The following is a 16,647-nucleotide window of genomic DNA, read 5'->3' as shown; positions in this document are numbered from 1 at the left end:
GCTTAGGCTGCCACAGCTTGCCCCCGCAAGTTTTGCATGTTCGGCTCTGTTTGGGGGATTCGGCCGCCGAAGGTGCCGCCGAAGGTGCTTGAGTTTCGTCGCTGGAAAGGACATTCGGCCGCCGAACCTGCCGCCGAAAGTGTTCTGTCCAGCTTTTCTTTTGCATGTTTTGCATGGCTAGTTAAGTGAGTTTCAGGGGATTCTTGGGGAATGTAATAGAGGTATTGATAAGTTAGTCTGGTCCCTCATTTGAATCTTTATGTGTTACAGACCAGAGGAACCAGAGAGAGCAGCAGTGAGTACTGCTCCAGAGGTAAACCTGCAGAGTCAGTCAGTCCAGATAGCCAGAGGTGAGTGGAACTCAACTTATGACTTTTAATTGAACCACAACCTATTTTTAGCATATCTCATGCATCATGTTTATGCCATAGGTTGAGTGCATTAGTATTCACGACTATGTTGCATTGCATTCTTATTTGGTGATGTGAGTGAATGCTGAATGATCCAATAGTCTCAGACAGGAAGTCCAGGAGCCTTTGACTACGCCCTGGCACGTATAGCAAAGACCAGGAGCCTTTGACTACGCCCTGGCAGGTATATAGTGAAGTCCAGGAGCCTTTGACTACGCCCTGGCAATGGTAAGTTCACAGGTGTTATATACACATATACATATATGACAGGAAGACCAGGTGCTCGATTCTACGCCCTGGCACAGAGTTACTGGGACTATGTGGTGACAGGTTTACTCTTGATGTGGCTTGTCTGTGTTATGGCGCATTCCATGAGATCATATTTTACTGAGATGTTTTACTGTTCTACTCACTGGGCGATAGAGCTCATCCCACTCCCTTAACCCCAGTTTTGCAGGTTCAGTGTACAGTGTACAGGGACAGTCCAGCAGAGTACAGGAAATATGTAATAGCGTAGAGTGGACATGTAATATGAAAAAGATGTAATAGTTGTTGCTTGACCTAGTGATGTATGTTTTGTACATGATCTGTATATGTATATATGTTTTCCTGTATGTGAAAACCAGGCTTAACAGGTATGAATTAACCCATCTAGAGCAAGCTCTAGTCAGGGATACAGAGTTCAGAGTACATGAGTACAGAGTACAGAGATAGTGCATGCACAGGTTAAGCCTTGGTTCAGAATAGAGTTTTATTTTCACTGAAAATGTATGATCATGTATGAGGTTTACAGGTACATAGAGAATATTGCAGGCTTGCTACGGGTTCTGGCGGCCTTAAGCCGACCTGAATCCTAGCGCCGGTGACGGTCCTTTTTGGGGTCGTTACAGATTGGTATCAGAGCCCTAGGTTCACATGATCGGACCTATAGAGACAGTGTTGGGCTCAGACAGGTTAGTAGTGGTCAAGCACAATAGGAAATCATGTCCACTAGGATAGGGTCTTGAGTCCTATTTGCTATGCTATGCCATGAGTATTGTCTGTGTATGATTGATATGTGATGTTTATGTGCTAAAGTGGTATGTTATATGTTGTGTTTCCAGAATAAAGATGCGAGGAACTCGTCGATCAGCTCGATTGACTGGAGTCCCACCAGAGAATGAGAGACCAGCTGCTCGTCCTCCTGCATTGCCACGGGCAAGGTCTCAGAGATCTAGCAGGGAAGGTACGTCAATAGACCCTAGAAGGTCTGTCGACGAGAGCAGAAGAGGAACAGTGAGGGGAGAAAGCTCAGAGGAAAGGAGGGAAGCTATGGAGATTGATCAGTCTGGAGATGACAGCATGGGTATAGGCAGTTTTGAGGAAGGTATGGGAGAGTCGCAGGGAGGTGCTCAGACCTCAGGTTTTGGTTATCCATCCTTGTTTCCGGAGCCAGAGTATCCGATGGAGGGGATGTCGGAGTACTCTCGATTTGACCCATATCCTACATACATGCCATATATGCCATATCCTCATTATTACCCATCATATCCACCATATCCTATGTATCCATCTTCCCCTACCCATCCAAGTGCAGCACACCTAGAACCAAATGAACCAGTACTACCACCAGAACCAGTAGCCCCTGTTGTTGACAGACATGAACCTAGCTCATCTGGAGGTAAAGTCCAAATGACGGAGTACTTGAAATTGGATGCTCCTAAATACAACACGGGAGATGATCCATTTGATTACCTCAGAGCAGTTAGGATGATTACCAGCGAATTGGGAGCAGATGATAGGAGAGCCATTGAGATGGCAGGTTTCACATTAAAATGCAGGAAAGCCAGAGAATGGTTTAAGAATTATGTGGAGCCTAGAATGGACAGCATGTCATGGGGAGAGTTCGCCAATGAGTTTGCAGGGTGGGCTTTTCCTGACAGTTCCAGAGAGATGAAGATAATTGAGTTTGAACAGTTGAGACAAACAGATGAGATGACTGTTGATGAGTTCACAGATAAGTTCTTAGATCTGCTTCAGTACGTGGGACAGGCCTATGATACTGATCAGAAGAAGGCAAGGAGATATACCATGAGACTTCATCCCAGGTATTCTTCTTTGATCCTTCCAGCAGAAAAGGAGAGTTTTCACTCTATTATAGATGCAGCTAGGAAGATGGAAGCTAGTGCTAAGAGTCAGAAACAGTCACAGGCACAGGCTTCGGGTGCTAAGGCCCCCAGTTCAGGTTCGACAGGCAATAAGAGATGGGATAGAGTGAGAGGAACAAGGAAAGGGTTCTGGAGTAAAGTCAAGTCAGGTCTGGGAATAGGTAGTGGCTCAAGCTCTGGCACAGCTCCAGTCTGCAGACGATGCGGAAAACCACATGGAGGAGTTTGTCGGTTGGGATCTTCAGCTTGTTTTCGCTGTGGACAGGAAGGGCATATTGCTCGGGATTGTCCGCAGATGACTTTTGCACCATCCCAGCAGATGAGTTCTGGCAGTGTGGTACAGCCAGTTGTACGGCCAGCAGCTCCAGTCATGCCTCAGACTAGTGGCAGAGGTAGAGGGAGAGGGGTAGCCTCTACTTCAGCAGCAGGTTCCCGAGGTGGAAATCCGGTAGCCCCAGCACGGATTTTCACAGTGACACAGGAGGAGGCTAACACGTCGAACACAGTGGTGTCAGGTAATCTCATCATTGGGTGCTCAGATGTGTATGCTTTGATGGACCCAGGTGCTTCTCATTCCTTTATTGCTTCGAGAGCCATAGAGCGATTGGGTTTGATCAGTTCTGAGTTAGAGTATCCTCTCTGGGTCAGTGGACCTAGATGTGACCCATCAGTGGCAGCGTCAGTCTGTCGTTTCAATCCAGTATTCATAGAGGGTAGATGCCTTCCAGCTGACCTTGTGGTTCTAGACTTGACAGATTTTGATGTCATTCTAGGGATGGATTGGCTATCTGCATATGGTGCTACGTTGGACTGTCGAGAGAAGTTAGTGAGTCTCAGAGACCAGGATGGGTCAGATGTAAGACCCCGCTCGTTCAGACATCGAAATTCCTACCGTCCGGTGGAATCTCGGGTGTCGGATCCTCTTTGGGGGGTAGAGCAAGGGTAAAGGAAAAGGTTTTCTAAAATGTTTTTAAGTGTTTTATGGTTTTAAATAGAAAAGAGTTGAGTTTTTGAAGAGAAAAGACCAAGGAGGCGTTTGCCAGGTTCGACCGCCGAAAGTGAAGTTCGGCCGCCGAACATGTGAAGGCTTCGGGAGCGCCTTTGGCCTCCGAAAGTCTTGTGGGAGCAAGCCAAGGTTCGGCCGCCGAAAGTGAGGTTCGGCCGCCGAACATGCATGAGTTTAGGGGGCACGTTAGGCTGCCGAAGGTCTTTGACCAGGCCACCTATAAAGGCCCTCAGATCGGAAATGGGCGAGTTTTCTCCCCATTCTCGAACTCAGGTGAGTTTCTGCCCTCCCTTGGTTGCTTGTGTGTCTTCTCTTCAAAATCCTTCAAGTTTTCATAAGATCTACCCTTGGTTTGAAGTTTTAAAGCTTAAACGGAGTTTTGGGAGCTTGGAGCTTTTGGAGCTTGGATTCTCCACACCTCCGAGTTAGGGATCGCACCAACCCTCGATCTTCAAGAGGTAAGTGTAGATCTTGGTTTCCCTTGAGTTTTCATGAAGTTTTAAGTAAGTTTTATGAAGGTTTTATGTTAGAATGGGTAGATATGCATGTTAAGGGTTTATGTGGGTTTTATGCCCAATGTATGTTATGTGATGATGTGTTGAGGAGTTTAAGTTAGTTTCTTTGCTCTCTTTGCTTGTGGGAGTGTGTATGCATGCTTGGGAGAGAGTATGTGAGGTTTGGGGTTGTTTTGTGAGGTTTAGGAGGCTGGTATGCACGAAGGCTGAGTTCTGATGAACTCAGGTTCGGCCGCCGAAGGTGGTTTCGGCCGCCGAACGTGCCGTTGGATGCATGGTTTGGCCGCCTAACCTTGCCCCCGAAAGTTGAGTTGTGGCTTGAAAGCAGACTTTCGGCCGCCGAAGGAAATGTTCGGCCGCCGAAAGTGCCTGACTTTCGTCTCTGGAGAGAGGGTTCGGCCGCCGAAGGTGCCGCCGAACCTACCCGAGTTTCGTCTCTGGAGGAGACTTTCGGCCGCCGAAGGTGCCGCCGAAAGTGCCTGTCCAGCCTTTTCATGGCTGTTTTCTATGCATGTTTCAGTGATGTTTAGAGGGGTTTTTGGGGAGTTGCTTATGAGTTGTTAGCATGTGTTTAGTACCTCATGTGAGTCCATCTGTGTAGGAGTGGACCTGAGGAGAGGTGTCTAGCTTCAGTGCTAGTTGACCCTGAGTTTGTTGAGCAGAGGCTTCAGGTGAGTAGAACTAACTCAATCTTTTACTTTAAGAAAATCCAATGTTTAATGCATCTTTTATTTTAAAGAATTCAAATGCCTAAAGCATATGCATGCATCATGTTTATATGTGATAGGATGATTGCACTAGTTTCACGAAGGTGATGCATTGCATTAATTGATGTTGATGCTGAGGTAGGGTGGACCGAGGCGACTTCGATAGCCCATATCTGTCACGAGTCTTGTCTTAGTCCTTTGAGAGCCGGACAAGTACATGTAGGAAAGCCCATGTGAGCTCTCTGTGGACCAGACACCATGTCATGTATGTTACAGGCCTTTGTGAGCTCCTATGGGGGAGCCGGGCATCGACAGAGGGATTTTTGATGTCATGTCCATCCTCTGAGAGGAAAGATGCATGCAAACAGACAGACTCTCAGAAACCAGGGTCCGTGGGGAATAATTATTGCATGAGCCCCGAGACGGACAAGATGATGTGATTTCTCTGTGTTATGACGCATTTCACGAATGCATGAATAAGAAAATAATTGAATTGAATAAAATGTCTTTATAATAATATACTTAAAAATGGAGGAACTAAATCAAATGTTTTTCTCTGTTTCTACTCACTGGGCTCTTGTAGCTCACCCCATTCCCTTAACCCCAGTTTTGCAGGGCCAGAGTATGTCAAGCCAGAGTTCAGTCAGAGTAAGCTATGGGATAGAAGAGGTTCAAGCATGGGTTGCCATGTTTGGTTGTAATAGCATAGCTTAGTTGTGTTTTGTTTATGTATAAGAGATGCTTGTATGCATATGTTCATGGAGATAGTGATAGTTATGTAAGAAAGTTGCTAAAGAGATGATATGTTATAAAGAGATAGAGCCAAGTTAAGAAAAGTATAGATATGCCATGTGATGTAGCATGAGATGTATAGAATTGTGCTTTGCCTAGTGTTGGTTAATCCCTTTTTGTTTTGCATGATCTTAAGAAAATGTTTTAATGTTATGAGTTTTGAATGGCCCGTGAGGGAAGAAAGGGTTCCAATCCCTTGACCCAAAGCAGGCATGGTTTTATGAAACGTTTTCATGTTGGCCAAGCTTAATGATTCTCCATTGGAGCAGCCTTTATGGACTCCAGAGTAGGGATAAGGTATGAGTAAGAGCATGCACAAAGTTAAGCTTGGTAAAGTTATAAGAACAGTTTTCAGTTTTAGGCCATACTCAGGGTAAGCCTGGGATATGGAAAGCCTTAAGTTTTATGAAAAGCTTGATCATGCACGGGATGATACCTAGAGTTCAGGATGTATAGAGGCTTACTACTGGTCCCGGCGGCCTTAAGCCGATCTGGATCCTAGTGCCGAGCAGTTTGGGGCCGTTACAAGAGGGGTACCGGTTTCCGGGCTGTTACAGAGTGTGTCTTCAGAGGAGACAGGAGAGGTACACCCAGAGGTATGATTTCAGCCCTTCAGGCTCGTCGTTTGCTTAGGAGGGGTTGTCAGGGGTTTCTAGCTCATGTGAGAGAGCTAGACAGTCAGGTGAGGGAACCAGCCACAGTACCAGTAGTTCGAGAGTTTCTCGATGTGTTCCCAGACGATTTGCCAGGACTACCACCTGATAGGGAGATAGGGTTTGAAATTGAATTACTGCCAGGTACTAGACCTATCTCTATTCCTCCCTACAGGATGGCGCCAGCGGAGTTATCAGAGTTGAAAGAACAGTTGCAGGACTTGGTAGATAAGGGTTTCATCCGCCCTAGTACCTCACCTTGGGGTGCTCCAGTGCTCTTTGTCAGAAAGAAGGATGGATCCCTCAGACTTTGTATCGACTACACACAGTTGAACAAGGTCACTATCAAGAATAGGTATCCTCTACCTAGGATTGATGATCTATTTGACCAGCTAGCTGGAGCAGGTTGTTTCTCGAAAATAGATCTGAGATCTGGGTATCATCAGTTGAGAGTCAGAGAGGCAGATGTGCCTAAGACAGCTTTTCGGACCAGATATGGGCATTATGAGTTCTTAGTGATGCCGTTCGGGTTGACTAACGCCCCTGCAGCATTTATGGATCTCATGAACAGGGTATTCAGTGAGTTTCTGGATCACTTTGTCATTGTGTTTATCGATGATATCTTAGTGTATTCCAGAGATGCAGAGGAGCATGCCCAGCATCTGAGGATAGTGTTGCAGACACTGAGAGAGCATGGTTTATATGCCAAGTTCTCAAAGTGTGAGTTTTGGTTACGGAGCATTGCCTTCTTGGGACATGTAGTATCAGCAGAGGGTATTGACCCCAAGAAGATAGAGGCTGTAGCTAACTGGCCCAGACCCACGACAGTGACTGAGATTAAAAGCTTTCTGGGACTGGCAGGTTACTACAGGAGGTTCGTTCAGAACTTCTCAAAGATAGCAGCTCCAATGACCAAATTGACTCAGAAGAACCAGAAGTTTATCTGGTCAGACCAGTGTGAAGAGAGCTTTGAAGAGCTCAAGAGGAGATTGACAACAGCACCAGTGTTAGCTCTGCCTGTCAGTCATGAGGATTTCACAGTGTTCTGCGATGCATCTCGAGTGGGCTTGGGTTGTGTATTGATGCAGAGTGATAGAGTAATCGCTTATGCTTCTAGACAGTTGAAGAAGCACGAGTTGAATTACCCTACCCATGACCTCGAGATGGCAGCAGTTATCTTTGCACTTAAGATGTGGCGGCATTACCTCTACGGGGTTAAATGCGAGATCTTCACTGATCACAAGAGTTTACAGTACATCTTAAGTCAGAGAGAGCTGAATTTGCGGCAAAGAAGATGGGTCGAATTGCTCAGTGATTATGATTGTAAGATCCAGTATCATCCGGGTAAGGCGAATGTTGTCGCAGACGCCCTAAGCCGGAAGTCACTAGGCAGTTTATCCCATATAGCAGCAGAGCGGAGACCAGTTGTGATGGAACTTTATAAGCTCTTTGACGAGGGATTACAGCTAGAGTTGTCTGGTACAGGTGCGTTGATAGCACAGATGAGGGTGACACCTGTGTTTCTGGAGCAGATAGCTCAGAGACAGCATGAGGACCCTGAGTTGATGAAAATTGCCAGAACTGTTCAGTCAGGCAATAGTGTCGAGTTCAGATTTGACAGCAAAGGGATCCTTCGCTATGGGAGTCGACTTTGTGTACCAGATAGGGGCAGTGTGAAGGAAGACATTATGAGGGAAGCTCATAATGCGAAGTATAGTGTTCACCCAGGAGCTACCAAGATGTATCAGGATCTGAAAAGGGTTTATTGGTGGCCAGCCATGAAGAAGGAAGTGGCGCAGTTCGTGACAGCCTGTGAGGTTTGTCAGAGGGTGAAATTAGAGCATCAGAAACCAGCCGGAATGCTTAACCCATTACCAATTCCAGAATGGAAATGGGAGAACATAGCCATGGATTTTGTAGTGGGTTTACCAGTAGCGTCCAACAGGATAGACTCGATATGGGTGATTGTGGACAGACTCACGAAATCTGCTCATTTTCTTCCAGTACGGAGTAACTATTCTGTGGATAAGTTGGCACAGGTCTATCTGGATGAGATAGTGAGATTACATGGAGTTCCAGTATCTATAGTTTCAGACAGAGGACCTCAGTTTACCTCCCGCTTTTGGCGGAGTCTGCAAAGTGCAATGGGCACGAGATTGGATTTTAGTACTGCTTTCCACCCACAGACTGATGGACAGTCAGAAAGGACCATCCAGACCATAGAGGATATGCTTCGCCTTTGTGTGTTAGACTTTGGCGGTTCTTGGAGGCAGCATCTACCTTTGGTGGAATTTGCCTACAATAACAGTCATCATGCTAGCATTGGGATGGCTCCTTATGAAGCATTATATGGGAGGAAGTGCAGATCCCCTGTTTGCTGGGAAGAGGTAGGAGAGAAGGCTCTTGCAGGGCCAGAGTTAGTAGACATTACCAGTAGAATGGTGCCCATGATCAGAGAGAGAATCAGAACAGCTCAGAGTAGACAGAAAAGTTATGCAGACGTGCGCAGAAAGCAGTTGGAGTTTCAAGAGGGTAATTGGGTATTGCTGAAAGTGTCTCCAATGAAAGGAGTGGTTCGTTTTGGGAAGAAAGGTAAATTAGCTCCACGGTACATTGGACCCTTTGAAGTGTTGCAGAGGATCGGAAATGTGTCTTATAAGCTGGATTTACCTGCTTCTATGGAGAGGATTCACCCGGTATTTCATGTTTCTATGCTACGACAGTTTGTGTCAGATCCGAATCAGGTTCTGAGTGAGCCTGAGGTGGAGATTCATACAGATCTCACCTATATAGAGCAGCCAGTGCGGATTCTGGACACGCAGATCAGACAGCTAAGGAACAAGGAGATTTCGATGGTGAAAGTTTTATGGAACCACCATAATCTAGAAGAGTGCACATGGGAGACGCGTGAGTCTATGCTCCAGCAGTATCCATATTTGTTTTGAGGTTCGTTTCCTCCTTGTGTTTTGTTTTTTGTGTGTTTTAGGAACATTCGAGGACGAATGTTCTTAAGGAGGGGAGAATGTAACACCCGGCTAGAATCCAGCACCGGAATTCCTAATGTCTGGTGGAATCCGGGGTGTTGGGATTCTATATAAGGGTAGGAGTGGTGTTGTCTAAGGGTTATGAGATGTTTTAAGGTTAAGGGAAGTGAGTTTTGAGTTGAAATGACCTAAGGCAGTTGAGCCAAGTTCGGCCGCCGAAAGTAAGTTCGGCCGCCGAAAGTGTTTGGCTTCCGAAGGGAAGTTCGGCCTCCGAATGTTGCATGGTCTTGCCTGTGATTGGGCAGCCGACGATGAGTTGGCTAGTGAGCTGAGTCATGTTTGTTTTGACAAGTGTTGGCCTCAGATTCTTGCCATGGAATGACCACGTCTCTTATGACTCCTCTGTACATGTTTTTGGTTGTTCTTACAGCAGTTTGAGGTGCTTGCAAAGGTGGTGAGAGTTGAGAGAAAGAAACGTTACGCTTTGAGAGTTTGAAAGTGGAAGAGAGGTTGATCTGTTTTTCCTTTGTTCAGTGTGTGTATCTTCCTGTTTCCAGAGGTAAGGGCAGTTTTAGACCCTGTTTATATATTTTCTGAAGAGTGAAAGGAAGGAGAAGCATGCTTAGGTTATTCATGGTAGTTTTTGATGATTTATGCATGTCTCTATGTTTATGTGTTATGTTTGATTTGTTATTTGGGGTTATTAGCTAGTTTTGGACCCCTGTGACCATATACGTATATGTATATGAGTGTTGAGGAGTTGATTATGCATGTTTGGAGATGTTGAAGAGAAGGAGGAGCTTGGTTTGCCGTCGGGCTGAGTTCTGGATGAACTCAGGTTCGGCAGCCGAAGGTTCATTCGGCCGCCGAACCTCTTGCATGGTAGCTTAGGCTGCCACAGCTTGCCCCCGCAAGTTTTGCATGTTCGGCTCTGTTTGGGGGATTCGGCCGCCGAAGGTGCCGCCGAAGGTGCTTGAGTTTCGTCGCTGGAAAGGACATTCGGCCGCCGAACCTGCCGCCGAAAGTGTTCTGTCCAGCTTTTCTTTTGCATGTTTTGCATGGCTAGTTAAGTGAGTTTCAGGGGATTCTTGGGGAATGTAATAGAGGTATTGATAAGTTAGTCTGGTCCCTCATTTGAATCTTTATGTGTTACAGACCAGAGGAACCAGAGAGAGCAGCAGTGAGTACTGCTCCAGAGGTAAACCTGCAGAGTTAGTCAGTCCAGATAGCCAGAGGTGAGTGGAACTCAACTTATGACTTTTAATTGAACCACAACCTATTTTTAGCATATCTCATGCATCATGTTTATGCCATAGGTTGAGTGCATTAGTATTCACGACTATGTTGCATTGCATTATTATTTGGTGATGTGAGTGAATGCTGAATGATCCAATAGTCTCAGACAGGAAGTCCAGGAGCCTTTGACTACGCCCTGGCACGTATAGCAAAGACCAGGAGCCTTTGACTACGCCCTGGCAGGTATATAGTGAAGTCCAGGAGCCTTTGACTACGCCCTGGCAATGGTAAGTTCACAGGTGTTATATACACATATACATATATGACAGGAAGACCAGGTGCTCGATTCTACGCCCTGGCACAGAGTTACTGGGACTATGTGGTGACAGGTTTACTCTTGATGTGGCTTGTCTGTGTTATGGCGCATTCCATGAGATCATATTTTACTGAGATGTTTTACTGTTCTACTCACTGGGCGATAGAGCTCATCCCACTCCCTTAACCCCAGTTTTGCAGGTTCAGTGTACAGTGTACAGGGACAGTCCAGCAGAGTACAGGAAATATGTAATAGCGTAGAGTGGACATGTAATATGAAAAAGATGTAATAGTTGTTGCTTGACCTAGTGATGTATGTTTTGTACATGATCTGTATATGTATATATGTTTTCCTGTATGTGAAAACCAGGCTTAACAGGTATGAATTAACCCATCTAGAGCAAGCTCTAGTCAGGGATACAGAGTTCAGAGTACATGAGTACAGAGTACAGAGATAGTGCATGCACAGGTTAAGCCTTGGTTCAGAATAGAGTTTTATTTTCACTGAAAATGTATGATCATGTATGAGGTTTACAGGTACATAGAGAATATTGCAGGCTTGCTACGGGTTCTGGCGGCCTTAAGCCGACCTGAATCCTAGCGCCGGTGACGGTCCTTTTTGGGGTCGTTACACACGAGTTGAGCAAGGACTCAAAAGAAGGACCCACAGACAGGGGGAGGTACCAGAGACTGGTAGGAAAACTGATTTATTTATCACACACCAGACTAGACGTGACATATGCTATGAGTTTGGTAAGTCAATTCATGCATGATCCAAAACAAGACCATATGGAGGCAGCATTAAGAATCGTTCGATATCTGAAAGGAACAGCTGGGATGGGCATGTTGTTCAAAAAGAATGGTCATTTCAGTATCAGTGGATATACGGACGCAAGTTGGGCAGGAGATCTCTCTGACAGACGATCTACTTCAGGATACTTTACCTTTGTCGGAGGAAATTTGGTAACGTGGAAAAGTAAGAAACAGAAGGTGGTGGCACTATCAAGTGCTGAAGCAGAATTCAGGGGAATAGCAAAAGACTGGCAGAACTCCTATGGATCAGAAAGTTGATGTTTGAGTTTGGATTTCCATCAAAGGATGCAGCTGAACTCCGTTGTGACAACAAGGCGGCAATAAGCATTTCTGAAAATCCAGTTCAGCATGATCGAACAAAACATGTTGAAATAGACCGACATTTCATCAAAGAAAAGTTGGACAGTGGTTTGATATCTTTACCGTTTGTTCGATCAGAGGATCAATGGGCGGACATCCTAACCAAAGCAGTAGCTGGACGAATATTCCATGAGATTTTGGGCAAGTTGGGTATGCTAGATCCACATGAACCAACTTGAGGGGGAGTGTTGGAAAGAATCCTCTGCCATGATTGTAAATCAATCAGTTGTTGGAAAGAATCCTCTGTCATGATTGTAAATCAGTCAGTGATCAAATCTTACCATATTTAGCATAGCACGATTCTAGGACATAATTGAGGGCTCAATCAAAGGTCTAATTGTTCATATCATGTACAATATAAACTCTGTAACTTACTACACAAGAGGTAAGAAAATAAAAACAGTTTTCTTTCTATAATCTCAAGAAAACCCTCGCCTCGCCTGCACTAGACACGGAGTGTGCAATCGACATTATAACGAATACTTCTTTCTTTCTATCACTAAATATTCTGACAGAAAAAATTTTCATAAATATTCCGCTCAATAATAAGTAATCTTCAATTCAAAATTTATGCACATGATTAAACCAAGTGCAAAACAGCTAAACTATACGATTAATTCGATTTTTAGAATTAATAACAAAACCTAGACTGTGATGCTTTTACTATTGGCCCAGTAATCTAGTTTGTCCAACTGGATGTGGTTTCCCAGTTATATTTGGTTGGATAAATTCTGCATACAAACAGCAGCTCAAAATTGACATCGATAAAAGAAAGATGAAAGAGTGCTTTGTTCTCCTGATTTTTCTTGTTAATGGATCCCATTATACCTCGTCTTGTATCTGTCTGCTTAGTTGTCATTACGAGTGTAGATTCTACCTTAATGGTACAAGTATTGAATAAATTAAACATATTTCATGATTTGTTCTGAAAATTCAACACTGGTCATCGAAAATGTCTTCATGGGAAGAATCTTTTCTTGTTGCGAGGCGGTTGTTTCAGGGTGACAGCTTCTTTATGACTGTTGTATGGATTGCGAAACTTCCATCCATACCCAATCAACCATGTTTATAAAACTTTTAATACTAATAGAATTGGAGACATTTCGAATATTATTTTTAAACGTCATTGGTTACTAACTCTCTAAGCCGTTGTCAGGATTTCTTTTTATGTTCTTTTTGGTATATTGAAATTCTTGAAGACGGGAAAGATAAGAAATAAATCTTTTAACAATGAAACAGGTACTCAACAATTAGGCCATTAATACAGCGCTCTTTTATGCATCTTCTGGTTGCACTGGGAACCCGAGAGATTTATAATCTCACAACCTTCTCAGGGTGACCCCTTTCTCTTTCTTTGTATTTCTATCTAATGCTTAAAATTGAGAAAAAGACTCATCTACAACTTGCAGTTTACCACCGTCGACCTGGAGGTACTAGCGTAACTGATGAAACCTGGAAGACAAACACCAATTTACGGAAACATATTAAAGCAAATTGTTAGTTTCCAATACTCACTGAATGCAGCAATTTTTTTCTGAACTGAATCGCAATGCCAAGGAGCTTAATTATTGCACAGACAAACTCTCAAGGATGCTTGCCGGCATTCTTGCCACTAAAAAACTTGGCTAAATTAGGCATCACCTTTTTCTTCTTCCTGATAATGAAAGAAGTTGATCCAGGAGTCATTCCAACTCCTGGAGAAGCAGAATTTCGAACCTTGCCACGTTTGGATGGAGTCCAATTAGCATTACCTTTCATGGACTTTCTTGGTGTTAAATTGACATTATTTTTCATGGATTTTCTTTGCAATGGTCGTTCCCGGTACTCAGCTTGTGGAATTTTCTCACGCTTGTGTCTCCAGTTTCTGATTTCCCCTTCTACTGCTCTCTTTGCAGAAAGTGACCTCTCAGTTCTATATACCTGCTGCTCTTCTTCCACCCTAGTCTCTCGGATTTCTTCATGAGCTATTTCAATTTTCATCAATATCTCCTTCTCATTGGCTTTTAATGCTTCCACCCATGCTTGAGCTGCTGCTACCTTTTTATCTGCAATTTCGTCGGCTCTGACTGCTCGTCCAGTTAAGTACTCGTACTCGAATTTTGAGATGGTAATTGAGGAACTTTGTTGACAAGCAGAAGCTCTGGCTCTCATGGTATTCTCAATAAGATTTTGCAGATTGTCAAGAGCTAAAGCTTCCGATGCTTTTGCTGCCTCAAGTTCTTGCATTGCAGCCTGCAATCTTTCTTTAGTTTTGCCTATCTCAGACTCAGTTTTCTGAATTTCAGCCTTGATATTAGAAGTTTCTGTGCTAACAAGCTCCTTTTCTTTCTTTGCGGCCTCGGCTTCTGCCTTCAACTGTTCAAGAGTGAGAGAAAGATTGGACACGATTGATTTAGCCTTTTCCTCAGCTGCAGAAACAGCTTCCAGTTTAGATTTCGCTCTGAGAAGCTTTGAGTTGAGATTTTGAACCGTTAAATCTGCCTTCTCTTCTGTTTTCTTCAACATGGATGTTTCTTCCTTGACATGCTTGAGCTCATTCCTTATGATATCCATTGAGGACATGAACTGAAAACTCTCTTCTTTAATTGAAGCCAATTCTTGCTTTGCCGCCTCTAACTCGTCTGTGACTGACCTCAGTGAAGGCGAATCCTCCAATTCTTCAGATTTTTGAGAACTACCCCCGGAATGCTTCAAGCTGTCATTTCTCAGTACCTTCTTTTCTATTTCTTTAACAAGCTTTAGTTCATTCTGCAGCACATTCACATCTGATAACGTGACAGCCAATTTGGATTCAAGTTCTTTGGAGCTATCAATCTCCTCAACAACATGCTTCATTCTATTTCTAGTTTTCTCCTTTTCAAGCGAGAATTCATTGGCTTCCTTCTCTCTTTGAGCCTCAATTTCCCCAAACTCCTTCAATGCCTCAATTCGGGCCAACTCAACCAGCACTTGCTCCTCATTTACCTGCTCAATCTCCTTCCTGAGTGCTTCTGCAGAGTCCAGATCAGACATTAATTTAGAGCTTGAGCCTTCAATTTCCTTCTCGGCTCGCTTCTTCTCTTCCAAGACCGAATTCATATCCAGCTTAAGTTTACTCAATTCTTTCTTCACACGTTCCAATTCTCTCATCATTTCTGCATATCGATGACTCTCGAAACTCCTATCCTTCAAAGCCTTATCTTCGCGCTTACTTGACTTCTTCAACGTTTCCATATCTCTCATCCTTGTCTTTGACTTGGAGGTCGATTCCTCGATTTGGAAAGCAAGGTCTTTCACCGTCTTTCTAGCATTTGAGAGCTCCGATTCTGCTCTGGTTTTCACCGACTGCGCAGCCCTTCTACTCTCTTTATATCTAACCACGTCTCTCTTTGCCATGTGCAACTCTCTGGCGGTTGAAGAGGAGTTCTAAAACCAATTCAAAACCACAAGGTTACCGAGAAACTCCAAACTGAATTATGTTGAACATAATTAACAAAGAAAAAGGGTCAAGCAGTTCTGATTATTGAGTAGTATCATACCTCATGCAAATCCATCTGTGGTTTTTTCAGTGAAGAAGATGAAGAACTACCTTCAAGAATTCTTTCACCATATAGACTAACGGCTGCCTTCACAGTTCCAATTCTTCTTCTATCGTCAAGCGCTCTTCTATCCATTTCTCAACTGCATAATTTTTTGCGGGAAAGGTAACTTAATTACACAAATTCTACCAATATTAAGAATAAATAACAGCATCTAAACATCAGAATCTGGTATTTGTCTTTGTCACTAAAACAGAGTAATGCCATCAAAATGCAAGCAACACCGAAGAAAGGGGGGGGGGGGGGAATCATTCACAGGTTATTCCATGAAGGGCTTACCTGAAAATTCTGAGCGTACGGTATATCTACGTGCTGTTCTTGGAATTTTTTAGAAGTCTGATCCACTTGTATAAGCTGAAGATTTGAGTGCTTAAAATATAGTGTGCAAGAGAGGCATGGTTAGCTGGGTAAGCTATGCCCAAGAAAATGGTATAAAGAGATAAAACGGCAGAGAAAGAGTATCGAGCGAATTCTGATGAATAATGATTGGACAATATTGGAGGAATCGCTGCGTCCCTGTTTATCATTCCCTGTTTATCATTCCCTGCCCAACCAATTAAATGATATTATTATATTTTCCAAAATTTGTGATTGTTGTTTTTTAATTTTCAAGAAAATAATACTGATAAAATCATTAATTTTTAAGAAAACAATTTGAAAAAAAAAAAAAACACTATCGGCATGGCACTTGTGCAAGCATAAGGCTTCCTTTTTTTAGCAATTCGGTATATATTATGCAATTTTTTTGTAGGAAAAGCATTAATCGTTAATTTTTTAATAAGTTAATTAATATTTTTAATATAACAATTAAACTGTTTAATCTTACAAAACACAAACATTTTAATTATGTTTTAAAAAATAAAAAAACTAACTAGTTAATTTTTCATAAAATTTATAACTTTATAACATTTACATTTTATTTGTTTGCAAAAGAAAAATAAATAACATAATAAAAATTAGATCGGGTATTTGTCATCAATAATGTTGGATGTCAAATGATAATGAATGGGTGTAGGCATGCTGACATAATTGCATCGTATCTTATACAGAAATTAATTTGTTAATAGTTAAATTAAATATTTAAATTTGAATTTGTAATTATTATATATTTTAATTAATTTTATATAAATG

The 16,647-nt window shown here is 43.2% G+C and overlaps 1 protein-coding gene across 1 annotated transcript; it reads right to left on the bottom strand.

Moving 5' to 3' along the window:
* Positions 1-13,145: 13,145 nt before the first annotated feature.
* LOC110608727 (protein PLASTID MOVEMENT IMPAIRED 2) lies at positions 13,146-16,031 on the bottom strand. The gene is made up of 3 exons (XM_043954035.1): positions 15,796-16,031; positions 15,457-15,598; positions 13,146-15,343 (listed from the first exon to the last, which is right to left on the bottom strand). Exons 2-3 carry the CDS (start codon positions 15,589-15,591, stop codon positions 13,523-13,525), a joined length of 1,956 nt encoding a protein of 651 aa, XP_043809970.1. The 5' UTR covers positions 15,592-15,598; positions 15,796-16,031; the 3' UTR covers positions 13,146-13,522.
* Between the last annotated feature and the right edge of the window lie 616 nt (positions 16,032-16,647).

This window comes from Manihot esculenta, chromosome 2, assembly GCF_001659605.2.
Source record: "Manihot esculenta cultivar AM560-2 chromosome 2, M.esculenta_v8, whole genome shotgun sequence".
Lineage (NCBI taxonomy): Eukaryota > Viridiplantae > Streptophyta > Magnoliopsida > Malpighiales > Euphorbiaceae > Manihot > Manihot esculenta.
Note: the sequence above shows the minus strand (reverse complement) of the source record. Positions and strands in the feature narration are given on the sequence as shown.